Source organism: Diceros bicornis, chromosome 34 (genome assembly GCF_020826845.1).
Source record: "Diceros bicornis minor isolate mBicDic1 chromosome 34, mDicBic1.mat.cur, whole genome shotgun sequence".
Taxonomy (NCBI): domain Eukaryota; kingdom Metazoa; phylum Chordata; class Mammalia; order Perissodactyla; family Rhinocerotidae; genus Diceros; species Diceros bicornis.
This window is the reverse complement of record NC_080773.1, coordinates 7,972,825-7,997,118: the sequence shown is the minus strand read 5'-3', so window position 1 is coordinate 7,997,118 and position 24,294 is coordinate 7,972,825. Positions and strand designations below refer to the sequence as shown.

At 35.2% G+C, this 24,294-nt stretch overlaps 1 protein-coding gene across 1 annotated transcript in view; it reads left to right on the top strand.

Annotated features, from left to right (window-relative positions):
- Positions 1-5,067, top strand: part of ZNF529 (zinc finger protein 529) — a 34,812-nt gene extending 29,745 nt beyond the window's left edge. The window contains exon 5 of the mRNA XM_058530816.1: positions 1,654-5,067. Coding sequence (XP_058386799.1) covers positions 1,654-3,074 — 1,421 coding nt within the window. The 3' untranslated portion in view covers positions 3,075-5,067. The remainder of the gene's footprint in view (positions 1-1,653) is intronic.
- Positions 5,068-24,294: the final 19,227 nt, after the last annotated feature.

Below are 24,294 nucleotides of genomic sequence, written 5' to 3'. Positions count from 1 at the left end.
TTTAGTCAAATAAGATGTTTGCATTATTTCACCTTTTCTTATACTTAACATAATTTTGTCACAGGAAATTATTTTTGTCCTATATCATGCAATGTTTATCAGTTACTTTGGATTTTCCTCATGTTGTTCCCTCATCTGATGGCCAATCTCCAGCCAATGTCCAACAGATCCTTTGTTACAAAGTGCCTTACACTCTTGCCCACCAACGCCACCTTTTCCATATCATTATGTTAGCGTATTCCCCTTCTCAGCCACAAGCTTTGCTCAGAATTGCATAAATATTATAATATGGTATATACCTATTATAATATCTAAAATATTTTTGGAAATTACAGCAATGGCTGGTTTTGAGTATAGGAAAATGGAAAGGAATATCTGTGAAAGAGCATGAAGGAAAACATTTACCTAGAGACTAGGATTTCAGTAGGATAAATGAGTAATAGTGAAAATGCTACTTAAAACACCTCAGCTTTATTGACATGTGAGATGAAGAAAATCGTGGTTCTGCATAGGAATGAATTAACAGCAGTGATGGAGACAATATGCGTAGTTGGACAGGCAACTGGCAAACAGTCATTTATAAACACATTAATCATATATGTGAATGTATCTTAATATGCTATCAATATATATATAATCACTGTAGTATAGTGTGAGGGTTGGGAGGCCTGGAGATGTGCTATAATTTTGCATTATTCTTATGGTTATATAATCATTTTGATAATCAATTGTGTTCTCTAGTGACTATCTTTGTAATATTTCCTTTATTCTTATTTAGGTGCCTTAAATCCAGTGATTTACTTTTCCTGTAATTATCAACTACTATGTCCTTGGGACTTTTATTATTCAGTGGTATGTTAAAAAATGATTGCATTTGTCCTTTCAGAGTTTAAGGAATAAAGAAATAAACAGTATCAACAGAGAAAATTACTGAATACACAATTGAAAAAAATGGATATGAGGGCAAGGAACTAGGTATTAGAATAGAGATATAGATATGAACTTACTTAGAGTCAGACAGTACATCCTTTTGAGGGTAGTAACTTTTAGACCTGGACAATGAAAAGGAGGTGGTATATAAGGAACTCATTTCTGAGAAATAAAACATCCTCTGGGTAGCTCTATATGATAAGAAATGTGGTTTGATGTAGGAGATCAAAGATTAGGTGAAAGGAGATAATGAATTAAAATGAGGTCTTAAAAGCAGCACCTTGTCATCCATGGTAAAGTGTTTGGATTCTATTGTGTAAAAAAAAAAAACAAAAGAGAAAAATCACAAAATTGTAAGTATGTATAGATTATCAAATTTTAGTCTGCATTAGCAGTGTCTCTATGAGATACTGATGACTAGGTCTACATCTACAGATGTTGATTCAGTTTATCTGGACTGGTTCCTGAAATCAGTACTTGACAACAAGCTTACTAGGTAATGATCAATGCCTGGATTTCAGACCCACTGACTGAATCTGTTTCCCTTATCACAAACCTTATATCATGCTCTTATCATTCTCTGAGCTTTCTTTACCCTTCAGACTTCATAACAGCATTTTAATCATTCACTTATATTGTGAATTATTTTCAATTTTTCTCCTCTGTATTCTGTAACTTTTATTTTTGTAACACATGAAAAAATATTTTTTTCTTTTCTTTCAGATTTGGAGTCCAAGTATGACACAAAGAGTTTATCTATAGGGAAGGACATTATTGAAAACAATGGTTCTCAGTGGAAAGTAACAGAAAGTGGTCAATTCATTGGCCTTGAGACCTCCATTTTTAGAACTGACTGGCAAAGCAAAAGCAAGATTGAAGTACAAAGACCTGAGGTGGGATATTTCGGTCAAATGAAAATCATCTCTGAAAAAGTGCCCAATTACAAAAATCATAACTCTATTAAATTACATCAGAAAATTTATGATAGCAAGAAGCCCTATGAATGTAAAGAATATGGGAAGTTCTTTAGTTGTGACTTAAACTTTGCTGAATATGACAGAATACATACTGGTGAGAAAACCTATGAATGTAATGGATATTGGAAAACCTTTGGAGTAGATGACCCACATACCCTACCACTAAATAGTCATATTGGTGTAAATCCTTGTAAATATATGGAATATGAGAATGCATTTCATTTTTATGAAGACTTTAGTGTTCATCAGAAAATTCATGATGATCAGAAGTGCTATAAGTGTAAGGAATACGGAAGGACCTTCAGAAGAGTTGAAGAAATTGCTCCACTTCAAAGAATGCATGATGTTGAGAAACCCTATGAATGCACATTCTGTGGGAAATCCTTTAGAGTGCATGCACAACTTACTCGACACCAGAAAATCCATACTGATGAGAAACCTTATAGATGTATGGAATGTGGCAAGGACTTTAGATTTCATTCACAGTTAACTGAACACCAGAGAATTCACACTGGTGAGAAACCGTACAAATGTGTACAATGTGAGAAGGTCTTCAGAATTAGTTCACAGCTTATTGAACATCAGAGAATTCATACTGGTGAGAAACCTTATGCATGTAAAGAATGTGGAAAGACTTTTGGAGTCTGTAGAGAACTTGCTCGACATCAGAGAATTCATACTGGTAAGAAACCCTATGAATGCAAGGCATGTGGAAAGGTCTTTAGAAATAGTTCATCCCTGACTAGACATCAGAGAATTCATACTGGTGAGAAACCCTATAAATGTAAGGAATGTGGGAAAGCTTTTGGAGTTGGTAGTGAACTTACTCGACATCAGAGAATTCACAGTGGTCAGAAACCATATGAATGTAAAGAGTGTGGAAAGTTCTTTAGACTTACTTCAGCCCTTATTCAACATCAGAGAATTCATAGTGGTGAGAAGCCTTATGAATGTAAAGTATGTGGGAAGGCCTTTAGACACAGTTCAGCCCTTACTGAACATCAGAGAATTCATACTGGAGAGAAACCATATGAATGCAAGGCATGTGGGAAGGCCTTTAGACACAGTTCATCCTTTACAAAACATCAGAGAATCCATACTGGTAAGAAACCCTATGAATGTAAGGAATGTGGGAATACCTATAGTATGGGCAGGCACTTTACTTGATATCAAAAAAGTTATACTGGTAAGAAATCTTTTGAATGAAAGATGTGTATAAAGGCCTTTTGTTTCTGTTTCACTGTAAAAAGCTGTGTATTTAATAAGAAGTAATCAAGAGGATTCAATATATCTTTCTTATTAAATCTGTTTCCAGACTCATTTATGACTACTCAGCAGTAGAATTGGTTAGGAATAGGTGATATATACTTTCAGCTTTGTTAGATATTGCCAGATATTTCTCCTTTTATATCAGTTAACATGCTAAATGTCCATTTATGTAGGATGATCTTTATTAATCTGTTTCTGAAATGTGTGGAAAATGTATTTCCCTAATTATTATTTGAGTTATTCTTATATGAGTTTCTTGTGTAGGCAGGTTTTGCTTAGTTACTTTTGGTGTTTTTGTTCTTTTGTCTATTCATTGTTTTTGGCTTACTGATTTGTAATATTACTCAAATACATCTTTTGCATTCTAATTTTTTGCTTGTTATATATGACATACTTATCTTCTTCCAGAGAGTTAGAACTCCCAGTCAGATACTATGTGGTTTTAAAGTCTTGTGGCCCTGCATGGTGTTTGTATAGATTTTTTTGTTTTGTTTTATATTGTTTTTGTTTTAATGGTAGATGTATAATCTCCTTTCCATTGTCATCAAATGGTTGACTTCTTCTTGAATTTCTATTTTGACACGACAGATTTCGCTAAATACCTACTACAACAAAATTCCTTTAAAGGAGGCTTTTCACCATGAGGCAGTACCAGTCAGGATCTAAATGAAAGGAGCACTTTTAAATATTTCATAAACTTTACTAACCCAATCTTATGAGTCTCTTAAATTTGTTAACCATCTTTAAAGGGAGGCAAAAATCTACAACTATTGCAGTGATTATAGACTGATAACTAAACTTACATTAAAAGGATTTATAACTTTCATTACCATGGCTTCAACTGGGTTTTGTATCTATTCATAATTTTCCTTTTTATTTCCTCTATGTTGCCTTACTAGGTTTTGGCAGTTGAACAATCAATAGACCTTTGATTTTAGGGATCTCACTGGACTCCAAAAAAAAAAAAAAGAAAGAAAATGAGAACAGTCAGAGAGATAAGGTTGCAAATCTTAGCTGTCCATCATCTCTTCTTTAGGACAGTTGTCCTGGGTATGCAGTCAATGTGATCATGAGCCACTGGTTATTAGATTTTTATAAGAAAATTTACCTATTATGTTTAGATACATTTATGTCACCATCATCCATTAGATTTTAATTATTAAAACTGGTGTCTTTCCCAGAATTTATGGACTCCTTAAAATTTTGTATGGTCAGCAGTAGTAATCAAGTCATTTTCTCACTGGAATACATTGACTTATGTTTTCTTTAAATATTCCTTATTAATATTTAAATTAGTTCTTAAAATATGTAATTGGTAGATATTTCATGTCCTACACAGTAAGATAATGAGTCTCTGTTGTTACCGTTTTTATTAGGATATTTTCTATTTCATAACTTTGAAACACTTCAACTATATTTATTATAATTATTAATAGTTCACTCTATTTACTGAGCTATTATGTGCCTACACTGCTGATTTGCTCTTTGATCGCACTCTACCTGGTTATTCTGTTACCACCAGTGCTGATTAGTTTCCCTCCTCTTGGTGTAGTACTCCACAACTACTTGCCCTACGCTTCTTTGTGTATGTTCTAAATTTTTTTGCTTGCTTGAACAAATTAGAACAATGAGCTATCTAAGTCTTATATACAGACTTAAAATTAATGACAGAAAGAAAATAACCATGTGTCTTGGCACTTACTTTTTGAAATCATTAATGAATAAATGAAAAATTAATGAATTCTCATTATGTCTCCCTTATTTGTAATTGCAGCTACATTTTGATCACATTACATTAACATTTTTCTTTGAACTTTGTTATGAATTATTGTCATTTCACAGACTGCTACCCCAATAAACCATAATATAATTATTGTTGTTAACACATGTTCTTTTTGCTACTTTTTTTGTGGCGCTCAAATTGATAAAACTTTATTCCTTTCCATTTTCATTTGCTCCTTTATCCTGTCCACATTTTCCTTAGCCAACTTGGAAACTTTTGGGTTTTTTTCCAAAATACAGGAGGATGTTCCAGACCTATCCTGTTTATTGCTGCCCTGAACCATGAAATTAACTACCCCCAATGAAGGAATCCTTGTTCAATTTAATGGTGAAGAATTCTAACTAATAAATGTAAAAGGAATGAAGGAAATAGGAAATCACCATATAATAATAAATTATATACAAAATCCATTGATGGATGCTAAAATTTGAAGGTCTGAAAGTTTGAAGAAAAACAGGATATTAGAATTGTCTCAAAATATCTCTCCCAAATATTTAATTACAAAGAGAAAACATTGCATACACCACCTTAATTAACCAAATAATCACCAGTAGTAAGACACTGGCATCATATACCACCCAAGGTGATGTACTAAGGGCACATCACTTGGGTAGTATTCTCACCAAAAAATGCATAACTATGATCTAATAATGAGGAAACAGCAGACAAACCCAAAATGAAGAACCTTCTGTAAAATAACTTACCCAGTATGCCAAAAGTTCATGATCTTTCAAGGTCAAGAAAGGCAAGGGAAGATTGAGAAACTCAAAGATTGGAAAAGACTAAGGAAACCTGACAACAAAATACAATGCAGGATTCTGGATTCGATCTTTGGAAAATTGGTGGAGAAAACATGGTGAAATCCAAATAAAGCTGTAGTTTAATTGATGGTATTATACCAGTGTTAGTGTCCTGGTTTTGATCATTATGCTATGGTAATGTAAAATGTTACTATTAGGCAAACTGGGAGAAGGGTGTATGGAAACTGTACTCTTGCAATTCTTATGTAAGTCTAGAATTTTTTTTTTTAAATACTCTGTTTCCAGCCAAAATGGAGTAATAGAGACTGGATTTACCTTCCTGCCTAAAATAACAAAAACACTAGATAAAATATAAGAAAACGATGGTTTTCAGATATTGGACATCAGACAATACAACGGTAATGCCTAACAAAGTATAAACAAACGTGATCCATACACTTGACCCCACCTACTGCCTAGAAGGCATTTCCATATCTCAGCACAGGGAGGAGGAATGCAGGGGGAACCTCGTGATCTCCCTAAATTGACAAGATGGAACTGAGAGTCCAGGGAGGCCATGATGGCTAGAGTTTGCAGGGCAGAGCATTGAGCAAAGTTCTGATGGAGCACGGGTGAGGTTATGAGAAGACCACCTGAGGCCAGCAGCAAAAGAAATGCTTAATAAAGAGCATAAGTACTCCTTGGAGCTCACACAGAATCAGGAATAGTTTGTGTCCCATCAACCAGAGTGGTAAACCTCATAATTTACAGGGAACTGGTTAGATTACTCAAAAGGTTATTGCCTCAGTAGAGAGGCAAGTTAGCAATAGACTAAGGATTCCCTGGTCCTGGGGCTGGCCTGGTGGCATAGCGGTTAAGTTTGTGCATTCTGCTTCGGTGGCCCAGGGTTCACTGGTTCAGATCCTGGGCGCAGACCTACTCACAGCTCATCAAGCCATGCTGAGGTGGCATCCCACACAGAAGAGCTACAACTCTACAACTAAGATATACAACTATGTACTGGGGCTTTGGGGAGAAAAAAGAAAAAAAAGAGGAAGATTGGCAACAGGTGTTAGTACAGGGCCAATCTTCCTTAAAAAAAAGAAAATATTGAAGGATTCCCTGGTCCCACCTAGCAAAGCTTAAAGCAAATCTTGAAAGGAACAAACTGTTTCCAGGTAACATAAGTATATTCCAGAACAAAGCCTGAGTACATTTATAGAAATGCAAAAATACCAAGCACACAGAAGGTAACTTTCACAATGTCTGGTAGTAAATAAAATTTACCAGTCATGTAAAGAAAAAAGCAGGATTGGGGCCGGCCCCGTGGCTTAGCGGTTAAGTGCGCGTGCTCCACTGCTGGTGGCCTGGGTTCAGATCCTGGGTGCGCACCGATGCACTGCTTCTCCAGCTATGCTCAGGCCACGTCCCACATACAGCAACTAGAAGGATGTGTAGCTATGACATACAACTATCTACTGGGGCTTTGGGGGAAAAAGTAAATAAATAAAAAATTTAAAAAAAAAAAAGAAAAGAAAGAAGCAGGAATACATGACTATAATAAGGAGAAAAATCAATAGAAACATGTAGACATGACAAAAATAGATTTTATATTGGATTTACCAGATTTTATATTTGGTAATGAATACTAATAGTACAATAGTCATAACTATATACCAAATGTTCAGCAAGGAAGAGGAGAGACTGATATGGTAAGTTGGGATGTGGAAGATATTAGAAAAATGCAAACAAACTTCTAGAGATAAAAGCAATGTCTCAGATTTAAAAATACAGTTGATGTGATTAATAGATTAGACACTGCAAAAGAAAACAGTAAATTTGGAGACATAGCAATAAAAACTATACAAACTGAAACAGAGAAAAACAAACTAAAAATAATAAGAGTATCTGGGGCCAGCCCAGTGGCATAGTGGTTAAGTTTGTACACTCCGCTTTGGTGGCCTGGGGTTTGTGGGTTCGGATCCCAGGCGCGGACATAGGCACCACTTATCAAGCCATGCTGTGGGTGGCGTCACATGTATAAAGTAGAGGTAGATGGATACGGATATTAGCCCAGGGCCAATCTTCCTCAGCAAAAAGGGGAGGATGGCAATGGATGTTAGCTAAGGGCTAATCTTCCTCACACACACAAAAAGAAAAAAATAATGGAGTATCAGAGCACTGTTGGACAACTTCAACCAGCTAATTATGTGTAATTACAATCCCTAGAAGAGAGGAAAAAGAATGGGCAGGGAACAGAAAAAATATCTGAAGACATAATAGTCAAAAAAATTCTAAATTTGATCAAAACTATAAATCCACAGATCCAGGAAGTTCAACTCATCCCCAGCACAAGAAACATGGAAAAAAAAAAAAAAACTACTCCAATACAATCATAACAAAATTGATTAAAATCAGTGATAAAGAGAATCTTAAAAGCAACAGAAAAAAAGATTCTATACATGCAGAAGAGCAAAGAAAAAAAAGAAACCATAGTTCTGGATATAATAGAGTAAACACATTTTGCTCTATTCCTCCCTACTTATAAGACTTAAAATCCATGGGAAAAAATACATGAAACAAACTTAAGAATCTGAAAGTTGGAGAAATGAAGGCAGACCGTCTACGGACCTTGGAACTCGAAGAACAACCCAGCCCAGTGGTGAGTTCCCTGGAGGAGAGTTGGGTTTTTTTGTTTTGTTTTGTCTTCCTATGTATTCCACCCAGGGCACCAGAGAAGCTTACAAATTGGAGATGCCACAGGAGCAAAAAACTACCAAAAAAACACACCACACAATAATGAAAAAAACCCAAGATATGCCTGCTTTCCTTGGCCAAAGGGTTGAGGAGGTCATGGCCCTGCAGAATAAAACCCTTTAGACAATGCCAACTCTACACTGGCTAAACACTACAAACAAAAAATGCCAATCTCTCACACTATTATGCATGACAGCCAGCATACCACTGTCCTTTCTTGCCAGGAAGCATCTGCAGAGGCTTTATATGTGCACAACCCTTTCATCCTAGCCCAGCAGTAAAGTGACAATGCCCCTTCTCCCAAGCAGTGGGCACATGCAGATGCTGTGTGCATGACCAGAGCACTGACTTCCATCCTGGCCCATCAAAAATGGGCACCTACAAAGATTATATATGTGATTGTATATGTACATGTGGCTGGAGCCATCCTAGCCCAGGAATCATTAAGCATCCCTCATCTCTTCCTGACTGCCATTAGGAAGGTGTGAGGATGAGTGGAGCCTGGACTACCATTGTGACCTGGCACTAATTAGGTGGTGTTCCTTCCCCTACTGGCTGGCAGGCACTTGCAGAGGCAGTATGTGAACAGACCCTGACTAACACTCCAAAGCAGCAGTAACAAAGATCCTTTCCCCTTCTAGCCAGAGGCCTCCAAATATTATGTGAATGAACAGAGCCATGCTAAATTCCAGCTCATCAACAAGTAATAATATTTACAGAGGAACCCGAGTGTCATGATTATAATCCTATGATTATATCCCACATCACCAAGGCACAGTCTAAACTTATTCATCCTAGCAAGAACCAGGAATATTCAACCTGAAAGAGAAAAGACCATGACAAAACACCAACAACAAGATGACGAAGATGTTGGAATTATATTACTAGGATTTTAAAGCTACTATCTTAAAAATGCTTCAGTGAGCATGGAATGCACCTAAAAACAAAGCTCCAGAATATATGAAGCAAAAACTGACAGTTTAACAATAGTTAGAGCCTTTAAACTCACTTTCAGTAATGGCTAGAACAACTAGGAATACAGTCAACAACAAAATAGAAGACTTGAACAACATTATAGACCACCTGTATAATAGACATCAATAGAAACTCTACCCAATAACAACAAAATACACATTCTTCTCAAGGACACATAAAACATTCTCCAGTATAGAATACATCTTAGGCCATGAAACAAATCTCAATAAATTTAAAAGGATTAAAATCATAAAAAGCATATCTTCCAATCACATGATATTAAATTAGAAATAATAGAAATTTCAGAAATTCACAAATACATGGAAATTAAACAACACACTCCTAATTAACCAGAGTCAAAGAAAAAAATCATAATAAAAATTAGAAAATACTTTCAGATGATTGAAAATGAACCGTATGAGATGTATATAAAGCAGTGCATAGAAGTAAATCTACAGCTGTAAATGCCTATATTAAAAAAAGAAGGGGCTGGCCCAGTGGCATAGCGGTTAAGTTTGTGTGCGCCATTTCAGCAGCCCGGGGTTTGCAGGTTTGGCTCCTGAGTGTGGACCTATGCACCACTTATCAAGCCATGTTGTGGTGGCATCCCATGTAAAGTAGAGGAAGATGGGCATGGATGTTAGCCCAGGGCCAATCTTCCTCAGCAAAAAAAAAAAAGTGGAGGATTGGCAACAGATGTTAGCTCAGGGCTAATCTTCCTAGAAAAAAAAAAAGAAAGAAATATCTCACATCAATAACCTAACTTTATACCTTAAGAAACTAGAAGACCTAAAACAAGAGGAAGGAAGGAAATAATAAGGAATAGAGGAGAAATAAATGAAAGAGAATAGAAAAAAATAGAGAATATAATTCAAACCAAAATTTGTTCCTTTAAAAGATAAAATGACAAACGTTTGGCTGGAATGACCATGAAAATAAAAAGGGAGAAGGTTCAAATCACTAAAATCCAGAGTGAAAAAGAGCATGACCCCTGACCTCACAGAAATTAAAAGTATTATAAGGAAAATGATATGAAAACTGTATGCCTGCAAATTAGATAACTTAGATAACACAAATTCCTAAACATATGTCTACCAAAACACACACAAAAAGATAGATAATCTGAATATGCCCGTATCTGTCAAAGAAACAGAATCAATAATAATCTTCCAAAACAGAAAGCATTAGACACAGATGGTTTCACTGGTAAATTCTACCAAACATTGAAGGAAGAAATGATACTTATTCTATACAATCTCTTCCAGAAATAGAATCAGATGAAACACTTCCTAACTCAATTCTATGAGGCCAGCATTATCCTAATACCAAAATCAGATAAAAATTATAAGGAAAGGAAAATTACATACTAATATCTCTCATGAACGCAGAAATAAACATCCTCAACAAAATATTAGAAAACCAAATCAATGATGTATAAAAGGAACTATACACCACCACCAAGTGGGATTTATCCCATGCATATAAGGCTGGCTCAACATTCCAAGATCCAGTAATGTTATCCATCACATCAACAGGCTAAAAAGAAAAATCATATGGTCGTATCAATAGATGCAGAAAAAGCATTTGAAAAGATTCAATACCCATTCATGATTAAAAAACTCTCAGCAAACTAGGAATTTTTCCTAGTTTTTCAACTTGATAAGACCATCTACCAGAAATTGACAACTAACATCATATTTAATGGTGAGTGATTACAGCCAAGGTTGCAAGATATAAGGTTAATACAGATCTTCCTCAACTTACGATAGGGTTATGTCCCAATAAACCCATTGCAAGATGAAATATCATACGTCAAAATTGCATTTAATACACGTAACAGAACGTCATAGCTAACAACGAACTAACATAGCAACATCATAGCTTAGCCTAGCCTACCTTAAAACGTGCTCAGGACACTTACATTAGCAAATCATCTTACATTGGGCAAAATCATCTACTACAAAACCTATTTTATAGTGAAGTGTTGAATATCTCCTGTAATTTATTGAATACTGTACTGAAAGTGAAAAACAGAAGGTTGTATGGGTACAGAATTGTTGTTAAGTGTATCTGAACTGATAGCTGTTTACCCTCTTGATCACAGGGCTAACGGGGAGCTGTGGCTCACTGCCGCTGCCCAGCATCACCAGAGAGTATCGTACCACATATTGCTTGCACAGGAAAAGGTCAACATTCAAAATTTGAAGTACAGTTTCTACTTAATGTGTATCATCTTGCATCATTGTGAAGTCAAAAAATTGTAAGTTGCACCATCATAAGTCAAGGACCGTCTGTATTCAAAAGTCAAGTACTTTCCTACATACCAATAATGAACAATTCTGAATTTAAAATTAAAAACACATAACCATGGGGCCGGCCCCGTGGCTTGGCGGTTAAGTGTGCGCGCTCCGCTACTGGCGGCCGGGGTTCGGATCCCGGGCGTGCGCCGAAGCACTGCTTCTCCGGCCGTGCTGAGGCCACGTCCCACATACAGCAACTAGAAGGATGTGCAACTATGACGTACAACTATCTACTGGGGCTTTGGGGGTTGGGGGACACATAACCATTTACATTAGCACAAAAAGAAAGTACTGAGGAATAAATTTAACAAAATGTGTACAAGAGATATATGAGAACTAGAAAACTCTGATGAAAGAAATCAAAGAACTAAATAAATGGAGAAATATTCCATGTTCTCATATAAGAACACTCAGTATTGTTAAGATGATAGTTCTTCCAAACAACCTATAGAGTCATTGTCATATTAAAATCCCAGCAAGTTATTTTGTGGATACTGACAAACTGATTCTAAAGTTTATATGGAAAGGCAAATGACCCAGACTAGTGAAAACAATACTAAAGATGAAGAAGCTGGAGGACTAACACTATCTGATTTCCAGATTTACTATAAAGCTACAGTAATCAAGACAGTGCACTGGCAAAAGACTAGATCAACAAATAGACCAAGGGAACACAGTAGAGTGCTCAGAAATAGATCCACACAACTAGAGCCAACCAATCTTTGACAAAGGAGCAAAGAAATTTCAGTGGAGAAAGGTGCAACAAATGCTGCCAGAACAACTGGACATCCACATTAAATAAATAACTCTGCACAAAGGCTTTACAGCTTTCAAAAGATTCAAAATTGATCATAGACCTAAATGTACAATGCAAAACTAAAAAACTTCTGGAAGATAACATAGGAGAAAATCTAGGTGGCTTTAGGTTTGGCAATGACCAACACCACCAAAAGCATGATCCATGAATGATAAAATTTGGTCAATTAGACATCATTAAAATTAAAAATTTCTGATGTGCAAAAGACACTCTTCAGAGAATAAAAATACTAGCTACAGACTGGAAGAAAATATTTGTAAAACACACATGTGATAAAGGACTTGAATCCAAAATATGCAAAGAACTCTTAAAACTCAACAGTAGACAGCAAATAATCCAATTTAAAAATGTACAAAAGATTGAACAGACACCTCACAAAAGAAGATATACAGATAGCAAATAAGCTTATGCAAAGATGCTCAACATCATATGGCATTAGGGAATTGCAAATTAGAATAATGAGATACCACTATACACCTATTTGAATGTCTAAAATCCAAAATGCTGACACCACCACATGCTGGTAAGAATGTGGAGCAACATGAACTCTTATTCTTTACTGGTGGGAATGCAAAATGGAACAAAGACTTTGGAAGACTTGGCAGTTTCTTAAAAAGCTGAACAGTCTTACCACATGATCTGCAATCTTTCTCCTAGTTATTTACCCAAATAAGTAAAAAACTTATGTCCACAAAAATCCATACTTGAATGTTTACAGTATATTTATTCTTAATTGCCCCACACTGGAAGCAATGAAGAGGTCCCTAAAAGATGAATAGATAAAGAAACTTTTGTATATCAGTCAGTGATAAAAAGAATGAGCTATTAAGCCACAAAAACACATGAAGGAATCTTAATTGCATATTGCTTAGTGAAATGAGTGCCTTTTTATTTTCTGTATTTCTGATTCTTTCATACTTGGGGACTTACTGACTCTGGAGAGACTGTGCCTCCCAGGGTAGCCAATTGCTACAGATATTTACAAACAACTCATCTGTGAGCATGCCTTTCATATGCGAACTAACTAATCAGAGCACCTGCTTCAACCACCTCCTTTATCAGGCTCTCACACCCAGGGCCACTATTCCCCTGCCCTAATCACTCCAGTGCCATATTCTAGCAACTAGGGACAGCACTTTGCCCCACAGCCCTCTGAAATTGTTCAAACTAACCAAGTCTAAGCCAGCTTACCCTACCCACCCCCCCGCCATTTCTTCCTGCAGAAACAATTAGTAAAGTCTCTTGCCCATGTTTTCTCCTTGTTCTTTCTACCTCCTGACCCACCCTGGTGCTTCCCCATGTGGGCCTGTGTGGCATACTGTGCCTCCTATGAGTATAAAAAATGTCTTCCTTCATGACAGTCATTTCCATGTCTGTGTGTCTTAACGTAACTGAATAAAACAAATCCTTGGGGCGGCCCAGTGGCATAGTGGTTAAGTGCGGGTGCTCTGCTTCAGCGGCCCAGGGTTCACAGGTTTGGATCCTGGGGGCAGACCTACGTACCGCTTATCAAGCCATGCAGGCGTCCCACATATAAAGTAGAGGAAGATGGGCACGAATGTTAGCTCAGGGCTAATCTTCCTCAGCAAAAAAGAAAAAACAAAACAAATCCTGGGTACATTTTAAAATAATGAACCAATCACAAAAGCCTACATACTGTATGATTCCAATTATGACATTCTGTGAAGGCAAAACTATAAGGACAGTAAAATTATCAGTGGTTGCTAGGGGATAGGCATGCAAGATGCATAATTGAAGCACCGGGGATATTTAGGGCAATAAAACTGTTCTGTGTGATGTTGAAAAGCAAATCAAAATCACAATATGATATCATTTTACGCCCATTAGGACAACCATAATCACAAGACAGACAATAAAAGCATTGTGAGGATGCAGAAAAATGGAAACCAAATCAATTGCTATTGGAAATGTGAAATGGCGCAGTCACTTTTGAAAATAGTTTGGCAGTTCCTCAAAAATGTTAATCATGGAGTTACCATATTGCCTAGCAATTCCACACCTAGGTGAATTGAAAACCCAAAAGAATTGAAAACATATATCCACACAAAAACTTGTAAATGAATGTTTATAGCACTTTAATTTATAATAGCTGAAATTAGAAAAACCCAAATTGTCCATCAGTTGATAAATGGATAAACAAAATGTGGTATACCCCTACAATGGAATATTATTCAGCCATAAAAAATGAAGTACCGATACATACTATAAGAGGTATGAATCTTGAAAACATTATGCTAAGTGAAAGAAGCCAGATACAAAAGGCCAGATATGTATGATTTTGTTTATATGAAATGGCCAAAATAGGCAAATCCATAGAGACGGAATGAATGTACATTAATGTTTAACAGGTGCTGGGGTGAGCAATGAATGGGGATCAGCTGCTGCTGAATGACTGTGGGGTTTTTATTTGGGATGATATAAAAGTTCTGGAACTAGATAGTGGTGATGGTTGCACAACTTCATGAATATACTAAAAGCCACTGAGTTGTATACTCTAGAAAGAGTGAATATTTTGGTATATGAATTATAGCTCAATAAAATGAAAGAGAAAAATCATAGACCTAAATGTCTACGTTCAAAACTATAAAACTTATAGAAAACATAGAAACAAGTCTTTGTGAGCTTAGGATTGGCAGCTTTCTTAGATATGACACCTGAAGCACAAGATAAAAAGTAAAAAATAGATTAAATGGACTTCATCAATATTAAAAACTTTTGTGCTGCAAACAACACCATCAAGAAAATGAAACGGGAGAAAATTATTGCCAATCATATATCCAACAAGGAACTTATATGCAAAATATATACAGAACTCTTACAATTCAATAATAGAGGTACAATAGCTGTGATGACTAATTTTATCTGTCAACTTGGCTAGGCCATGGTACCCAGATATTTGGCCAAACGTTATTCCAGATGTTTTTGTGAAGGTATTTTTTAGATGTGATTAACATTTAAATCAATAGACTTTGAGTAAAGCAGGTTACCTTCCATAATGTCAGTGGACTCATCTAATCATTGGGAGACTAACCTCCCTTGATGAAGAGAGATGCTGCCAGCAAAACTGCAACTCATCCCTGGGTCTCCAGATTGCAAATTTTGGACCTGTAAACCTTCACAATCGCCTGAGGCAATTCCTTAAATTAAATCTCACATCCTCCTGATTCTTTATCTGGAGAACCCTGACTAATACACACACACACACACACACACAAATGGCCAATCAGCACATGAAAAGATGCTCAACATCAGTGATGTGGAAAAGGCAAATCAAAACGACAATGAGATACCACTTCACACCGACTAAGATGACTATAATCAAAAAGACAGATAATAACAAGTGGTGGTGAGGATGTGAAGAAATTGGAACCCTGCTACATTGCTGGTAGGAATATAAAAATAGTAGATATTTTGGAAAACAGTTTGGCAGTTCCACAACATGTTAAACATGGATTTACCATATGATCCAGCAATTCTACTCTTAGATAAATACCCAAAAGAATTGTCTAAAAACAATATACATCCACACAAAAATTTGTACACGAACGTTCTTAGCAATATTATTCCTATTATTGTAACAACTGTTATTATAATAGTTAAAAAGTGGAAATAACCCAAGTATCCATCAACTGATGGATGAATAAACAAAATATGGTAATCCTTGTAATGTACTATTAAGTAATAAGGAGGAATGAAGTACTCATACACACAACAACATGGATGACCCTAGAAAACATTATGCTAAGTGAATGAAGCCAGTCATGAAAGACCACATATTTTATTATTGCATCTTATGGAATTTCCAGAATAGGCAAATCTATAAATGCAGAAAATTTACTAATGGTTACTAGGGGCTGGGGTATGGGGGAATGGGGAGTGACTAATAATGGGTGTAAGGTTTCTTTTCAGGATAATAAAAGTTTTCTAAAATTAGATTGTGGTGATTGTTGCACAGCTCTGAAAGATTTACTAAAAACAACATTGAATTATACACTTTAAATGAGTGCATTTTATGGTATGTTAATTATATCTCAGTAAAGTGGAAAACAGGAATTAAGTTGAAATAATGTTATTCTCAGAAGAAAGAAACCTAAGAGAATTTGTCACAGGCACACCTTCCTCAAAAGAACAGCTGAAACAAAACCAACACATGGACAGAGAAAACTGGACTGTGGTTACCCGGGAAGTGGGGGTGGGGGGTGGGCACAAGGGGTGAAGGGAGTCATATATGGGGTGATGGACAAACAAAAATGTACAACCCAAAATTTCACAATGTTAGAAACCATTAAAACATCAATAAAAAAAAAAAAAACAGCTGAAACAGTTGTTGAGAGAGCAGTAATGATAAAACAAAGGATGTTAGGAACATCCGATTACAAGAAAAAACAATGGAATGAGTAAATATAACAGTCTATTTTTCTCCTCTTGATTTTTATGCTGAGGTTGTAAAATGAATCTGGGAGTGTTCCCTCCTCTTCAATATTTTGGAGGAGTTTAAGAATTGGCATTAATTCTTTAAATGTTTGGTAGAATTTACCAGTAAAGCCATCAGGTCCTGGGCTTTTCTTTGTGGAAGGTTTGTGATTACTGAATCAATCTCCTTATCCAAGATTAGACTGTTCAGATTTTTTATTTCTTCCTGAATCAGTCTTGGTAGGTTATATATTCTTAGGAATTTATGCATTTCTTCTATGTTATCCAACTTGTTGACATATAATTGTTCACCGTAGTCTCTTAAGATCCTTTGAATGTCTGTGCTTTTAGTTGTAATGTCTTCTCTGTCGTTTATAATTTTATTTATCTGAATTGTCTTTCTTTTCTTAGTCTAACTAACGGTTTGTTAATTTTCTTTATCTATTCAAAAAAACCAGCTCTTAGTTTTGCTGATCTTTTCTATTTTTTTTTTTTCCTCTGGTCTCAATTTAATTTGACTTCTGCTCTGATCTTTGCTATTTCTTTCCTTCTGCAAACTTGAGGCTTTGTTCTTTTTCTAGTTCCTTAAGGTGTAAAGTTAGGTTGCTTATTTGAGATTTTTTTTCTTTTTTTTTGTGGGGGGGGGGTAGCTGAGAAAGATTAGCCCTGAGCTAACATGTGTTGCCAATCTTCCTCTTTTATTGCTTGAGGAAGATTAGTCCTGAGCTAACATCTGTGGCAATCTTCCTCTATTTTGTATGTGGGTCACTGCTACAGCATGGCCTGACAAGTGGTGTACATCTGCGCCTGGGATCTGAACCCACAAACCTGGGCTGCTGAAGCAGAGCACATAGAACTTTAATCACTCAGCCACAGGGCCAGCCCCAAGAGATTTTTTTTCTTAAAGTAGGCATTTATTGCTATAAATTTCTATCTTAGTGCTGCTTTTACTGCATCTCATAAGTTTTGACATAATGTGTTTACATTTTTGCTTTTGTCAAGCTATTTTTTAAATTTCTCTTTGATTTCTTTTTTGACTTATTGGTTTTTCAAAAGTGTGTTTAATTTCCACATATTTGTGAATTTTGCAGTTTTCCTCCTGTTACTGATTTCTAGTTTCACACCATTGTGGTTGGAAAATATACTCAATATGATTTCAATGCTCTTTAATAAGACTGCTTTTGTGATCTAACACATGAGCTATCCTCCTGGGCAATGTTCAGTGTACACTGTAGAAGAACATGCACTGTGCTACTGCTGGATGGAATGTTCTGTATGTCTGTTAGGTCCATTTGATCTAAAGGATAGTTCAAGTCCAATATTTCCTTATTGATTTTCTGTCTGGATGACCTATCCATTGTTGAAAGTGGGGTATGGAAGTCCCTGACTATTACTGTATTATCTATTTCTTTCTTCAGATCTGTTATTGTTTCCTTAATATATTTAGATGCTCCAATGTTGGGTACATGTATATTTACAACTGTTACACCTCTTGAGGAAATGACTCCTTTATCATTATATAAGGACCTTCTTTGTCTCTTGTTACAGCTTTTGACTTAAATTCTACTTTGCCTGACGTAAGCATAGTTACCCTCCTCTATTTTAGTTTCCATTTACATGAAACATCTTTTTCCATTCCTTCACTTTTATCCTATGTGTGTCCTTAATGCTGAAGTGAGTCTCTTATAGGCAGCATATATTTAGGTCTTGTTTTTTAAATCTATTCAGCAACTCTATGCCTTCAACTGAATAAATTAATCCATTTACATTTAAACTAACTATTGATAAGTAAGGTCTTACTATTGCCATCTTATTAATTGTTTTCTGGCTGTTTTGTAGTTCCCTTTTTCCTTTCTTCCTCTTTTCCTGTCCTCCTTTGTGAATTGATGATTTTCTGTAGTGGTATGCTTTGATTCCCTTCTCTTTATCTTTTATGTATCTACTACAGGTTTTTGCTTTCTGGTTACTAAGAGGATTACATAAAACATCTTATAGATATAACAGTCTATTTTGCACTGATAAAGTATTAACTTAAAATGCATTCAAAACTCTACCCTTTTATCCCCCCAACACACATTTTATCTTTTTGAGGTAACAATTTACATCCTTTTTATGTCATGTATCTATTAACAAATTATTGTAGCTATGGTTACTTTTAATACTTTTGTCCTTTAACGATTATACTAGAGTTAAATGGTTAAGACACCACCATATTACAGTATTAGAGTATTCTGAATTTGACTATATACTTACCTTTACTAGTGTGTTTTATATTTTCACAATTTTTCATGTTATTAATTAGTACCATTTTATTTCAGCTTGAAGAATTCCTTTCAGAATTTCCTGTAAGGCAGGTGTAGTGATGATGAATTCGCCCACCTTCTTGTTTGGGAAAGTCTTTATCTCTCTTCCATTCCTCAAGGACAGCTAGGCTGGGTAAACTATTCTTGGTTGGCATTTCTTTCTTTCAGCATTTTGAATATATCATCCCACTCTCTCCTGGCCTACAAGGTTTCTCCTGAGAAATCTGTTGATAGCCTTATATGTGTACACTTGTATATGAGGGGTTTTTTTCTCTTGCTGCTTTAAAAATTCTCTGTCTTTGTTATTAGACAATTTTATTATAATGTATCTTGGAGAAGACCTCTTTGGATTAAATCTGTTTGATGACCTATAAGCTTCATTAACTTGGCTGCCCAAATTGCTCCTCAGATTTGGGAAGTTCTCAGTCATTATTTCTTTAAATAAGCTTTCTGTCCCTTTCTGCTTCTCTTCTCCTTATGTGACTCTGATAATGCATAAGTTGTTTTGCTTGATAGTTTCCCATAATTCACATAGGTTTTCTTCAACATTTTTAAGTTCATTTTTCTTTGTTCTTCTCTGACTGGATAATTTCAAATGACCTATCTTCAAGTTCACAAATTCTTGCTTTTGGTTGATTAAGTCTGCTGTTTACGCCCTGTATTTCATTTTTTATTTAATTGTATTCTTCAGCTCCAATATTTCTGTTTGGTTCTTTTTTTACTATTTTTATCTGTCTGAAAAACTGGTCATTTTGTTCATGTATTGTTTTCTTGATTTCATTGCATTGTCTTTCCGAGTTTTCTTATAGCTCACTGAACTTCCTTAAAACAATTATTTTGAATTCTTTATCAGGCAATTCATAGATCTCCACTTCTTTGGGATCAGATACTGACAATTGTGTTCTTTTGGTGGGGTCATGTTTCCTTGATTTTTCATGTTTCTTTAAGTCTTGCATTGCCTAGAGAGGGAGAGAAAAGGGTCACTGGAGAGAGTGGTAGGTGGACAGAGGGGGAGCAAAAGAAATATCTGGGAATGGGTTGGTGTGCTGATGAGAAAAAGAGAAATGGTCTAAATATTACTCAAAATCTAGATGAAATAAAAGAAAATATTGAAACCACGATGAAAACACATTCCTAGAAAGACATAAACTGAAAGTGACTCAAGAAGAATTAGAAAATCTGAATAGCCCTCTAAGAAGTAAATAAACTGAGTGAGCAATAAGAAACACCACCCCCCGCCCCCCCCAAAAAAAACCCTAGGCCCACATGGATTCTTTGGTGAGATGTATACAATTTCTAAAGAGGAAATAATATCAATTGTTCACAAACTCTTTCAGAAAATAAAGGAGGGAACACTTCTCAATTCATTCCATGATGCCAGTATTGCCCTGATACTAAAGCTAGAAAAAAAGTCATAAAAACTACAGACCAAAATACCCATGAACATTGACATATAAATTCTTAAAAAAAAAAAAAAAGCAAACCAAGGTCAGCAACAAACAAAAAAGATTATAAAACAGGACCAAGTAGTATTTATCCCAGGAATGCAAGATTGGCTTAATAGCTAAAAATCAATTAATAAAATATACCTTATTAATAGAATAAAGGACAAAAATTTCATGATGATGTTAATTGATGATGAAAAAGCACTTGACAAAAGCATTCAAAATAAAAAAATTCTCAACAAAGTAGAAAACTTCCTCAATCTGATAAAGAGCATTTACAAAAAGCCCTACAGTTAACATTATTCCAAATAGTAAAATATGGAATACTTTATCCTAAGATAGAGAATAAGACAAGGATGTCTGATCTCAACATATCCATTCAATATTTTACAGCATTTTCTAGCCAATGTGAAAAGGCAACAAAAAAATTAAAGGATTACAGTTTGAAAAACAAAAAGTAAAATGGTGTTCATTTGTAAATGACGTGATCGTGTATATAGAACAGGGATTAGCTCTGCAGTATGTAGATTGCCTACAAACTACAAAAAAAGAGCACCTGATTTTGTGGATTAAATACTACTGATGCACAACCCTGACCAGTCATTTATGTAGTATTGCCTATGGCTGCTTTCGTGCTACAACGGCAGAGTTGATCAGCTGCAAAAGATACCATATGACCACAGTCCTGAAATATTGACTATCTGATCCTTTAAGAAAAAATCTGCCAACATCTGGTATAGAAAACACAAAGACATTTAAAAACTTTACTAAAACTAATAAGCAGATTTAGCAAGGTCACAGATATAAGATCAATACACAAAAATCAATTTTATTTCTATATGCTATATGCAGACTATGAAAATGAAAACTTTAATTAAACACTTTCACAATAGAATGAAAAATAAAATACTTAGAAATAAATATAACAGAAGTATAAGACCTTTAAACCATTAAATATTGCTGAGAGAAAGTAAAGTTCTAAATAAATGGAGAGAGAGTCAATGTTTTTGGATTAGAAGACTAAATACTGTTAAGATGGAATTTCTCCCCAAGTTGATCTATAGATTCAACACAATTCCTAGTAAAATCCCAGCAGGCTTCCTTGCAGAAAATGACAAAAAAAAAATCCTAAGTTTTATATGGAAATATGAAGGAACGTTCGCTTTTGAAAGAGAACAAAGATAGAGAACTTACACTATGTGATTTTAAAATTTACTATAAAACTACAATAATCAGACAGTGTGGTACTAGCATAAGGACAAATATAGCTCAATGAAATAGAAAGTCCAAAAAGAAACCCTTACATTTATGGTCAACTGATTTTTGACAAAGGTGCCAATGTAATTCAACGAGGAAAGGACAGTCTTTTCAAAAACTGTGTTGGTATATTTAGATATCCACATGGAAAAAGAAAAAAAGAAGATCCTCACTTCACACCATACATAAACATTAATTCAAAATGGATCACAAACCATAAGTATAAGAGATAAAACAGTAGAAATCCTAGAAGAAAACACAGGACAAAATCTTTGTGACCTGGGATGGGGTCAGATTTTCTTAGCTTAAGATGAAAAGCACATTTATTAAAAGAAAAAAATCATAAATTGTACTTCCTCATAATTAAAAATCTTTGCTATTCAAAAAGATATTTTTAAGGAAATGAAAATAAAACTCAAACACTACGAGAAAATATTTGCAAATTATGTAGCTGATAAAGGGTTTCTATCGAATATATATAAAGAAATCTTACAACTTAGTACTCAATAAGAAGAAAGCAAACAATCCAATTATAAAAATGGGCAAAAGAGTAGAATATTTTACCAAGGAAGATATGGTAACAGCTGATAAGCACATGAAAATACATTCTACATCATCAGTAAAGGACAAACTAAAACCATAATACAATACCACTGTACACCCCCAAGACTACCTATAATAAAAAAATTGACAATACCAAGTTTTGGAAAGGATGTGGAGAAACTGCAACACTCCTACATTGCTCGTGAAAATGTAAAATGGTATAGTTACTTCAATAAACAGTTGGCATTTTCTTAAAATGTTAAATGTAAACCTACCATGCAACTCATCATTTCTACTCCTATGTATTTATCCAGGAAAAAATGAAAACATATATCCACACAAGGACTGGCAAGTAACTGATCATAGTAGCATTAATCATCATAACAAAACGCTGGAAACAGTCCAAATATTTATTAACTGGGGAGTGGACAAATAAAATATAGTAGAGCCAAATAATGGAATATGATTCAGGAATAAAAAGGAACTACCGATCAGTGATACAACATGCATCCACCTCAAAAACATCATGCTGAGTACAGAAAAGCCAGACCAAAAAAAGACTATATGATTTCATTTATATTAGATTTCCAGAAAAGCCAAATCTGTGTATATACAAAGCAGTTCAGTGGTTGCCTGAGCTGGAAGTGAGGGCAAAGACTGACTGCAAACAGCACAGGGATCTTTTGGGGACGATGAAAAGGTTTTAAAATCCAATTATGGCGATGGTACACAACTCCTATAAATGTACTAAAAATCATCAAACTGTACACTAATAATAAATGAATTTTATTGTATCTAAATTATACCTCAAAAACTGTTATTAAAAGAGTTCATTCATTTTGATGTTGACACATGTTACTGAATTGCGCTTCATAAAGCTTATGCCAATTAACATGAACATCAATAATGTATGAAAATGTTTTCCCACACCTTGAAGAATCTAGTTGATATTAAACTTCCATTAAGTAAAAATTTAGGTTTAATTAACATTCTATTTCAGTGAGGATAAATATCGTTTCACATTTTTATGGACTGAATTGTGTACCCTAAAATTCACTTGTTTAAGCCCTAACCCCTCAAGTAACTATATTTGGAGATTAAGCCTTAAAGAAGGTAATTAAGGTTAAATGAGGTAAGAGCGGTATCCGTACAAGAAGAAGAGATACCAGACATATCTCTCACTCTCTCTCTCTCTGTGAATGCATAGAATAAAGGCCATATGAAGACAAAGAAAGAAGGCAGACATCTGCAAGCCAGGAATAGAGTTCTGGAGGTTCTGGTCCAAGACAGCAACATAGGAGTCTCCTGAACTCGTCTCCTTCCATGGACACAGTAAATCTGCAGCTACGCACGAAACAATCACCTCTGGAAGAAATCCAGAAACTAGCTGAGCGACTCCTACACACTGGATTAGAGAGAAAAAACTCACATCAAAATGGGCTTGGTAAACCTCAACCACTGGGAGCCACAATGAAGAGAAAAAGCTGCTTAGCTTTTTTTTTGCTTAGAAAATCAAAAATGTTTGAGAGACAACCAAGAGCTAGGGCAGCATTGAATAAGAATGTTCATTTAAATGTTCATTTAAATGGCCACTCCTTCAAGACTGGGAAGGTGGCTGCTTTATCTAATGCACAGACACCAATAAGAGAGTCAAGAAAAATGAAGAAATATATAAGTATGTTCCAAATGAAAGAACAAGATAAAACCTCAGAAAAAGACCTTAATAAAACACAAATAAGTGATTTACCTGATAAAAAATTCAAA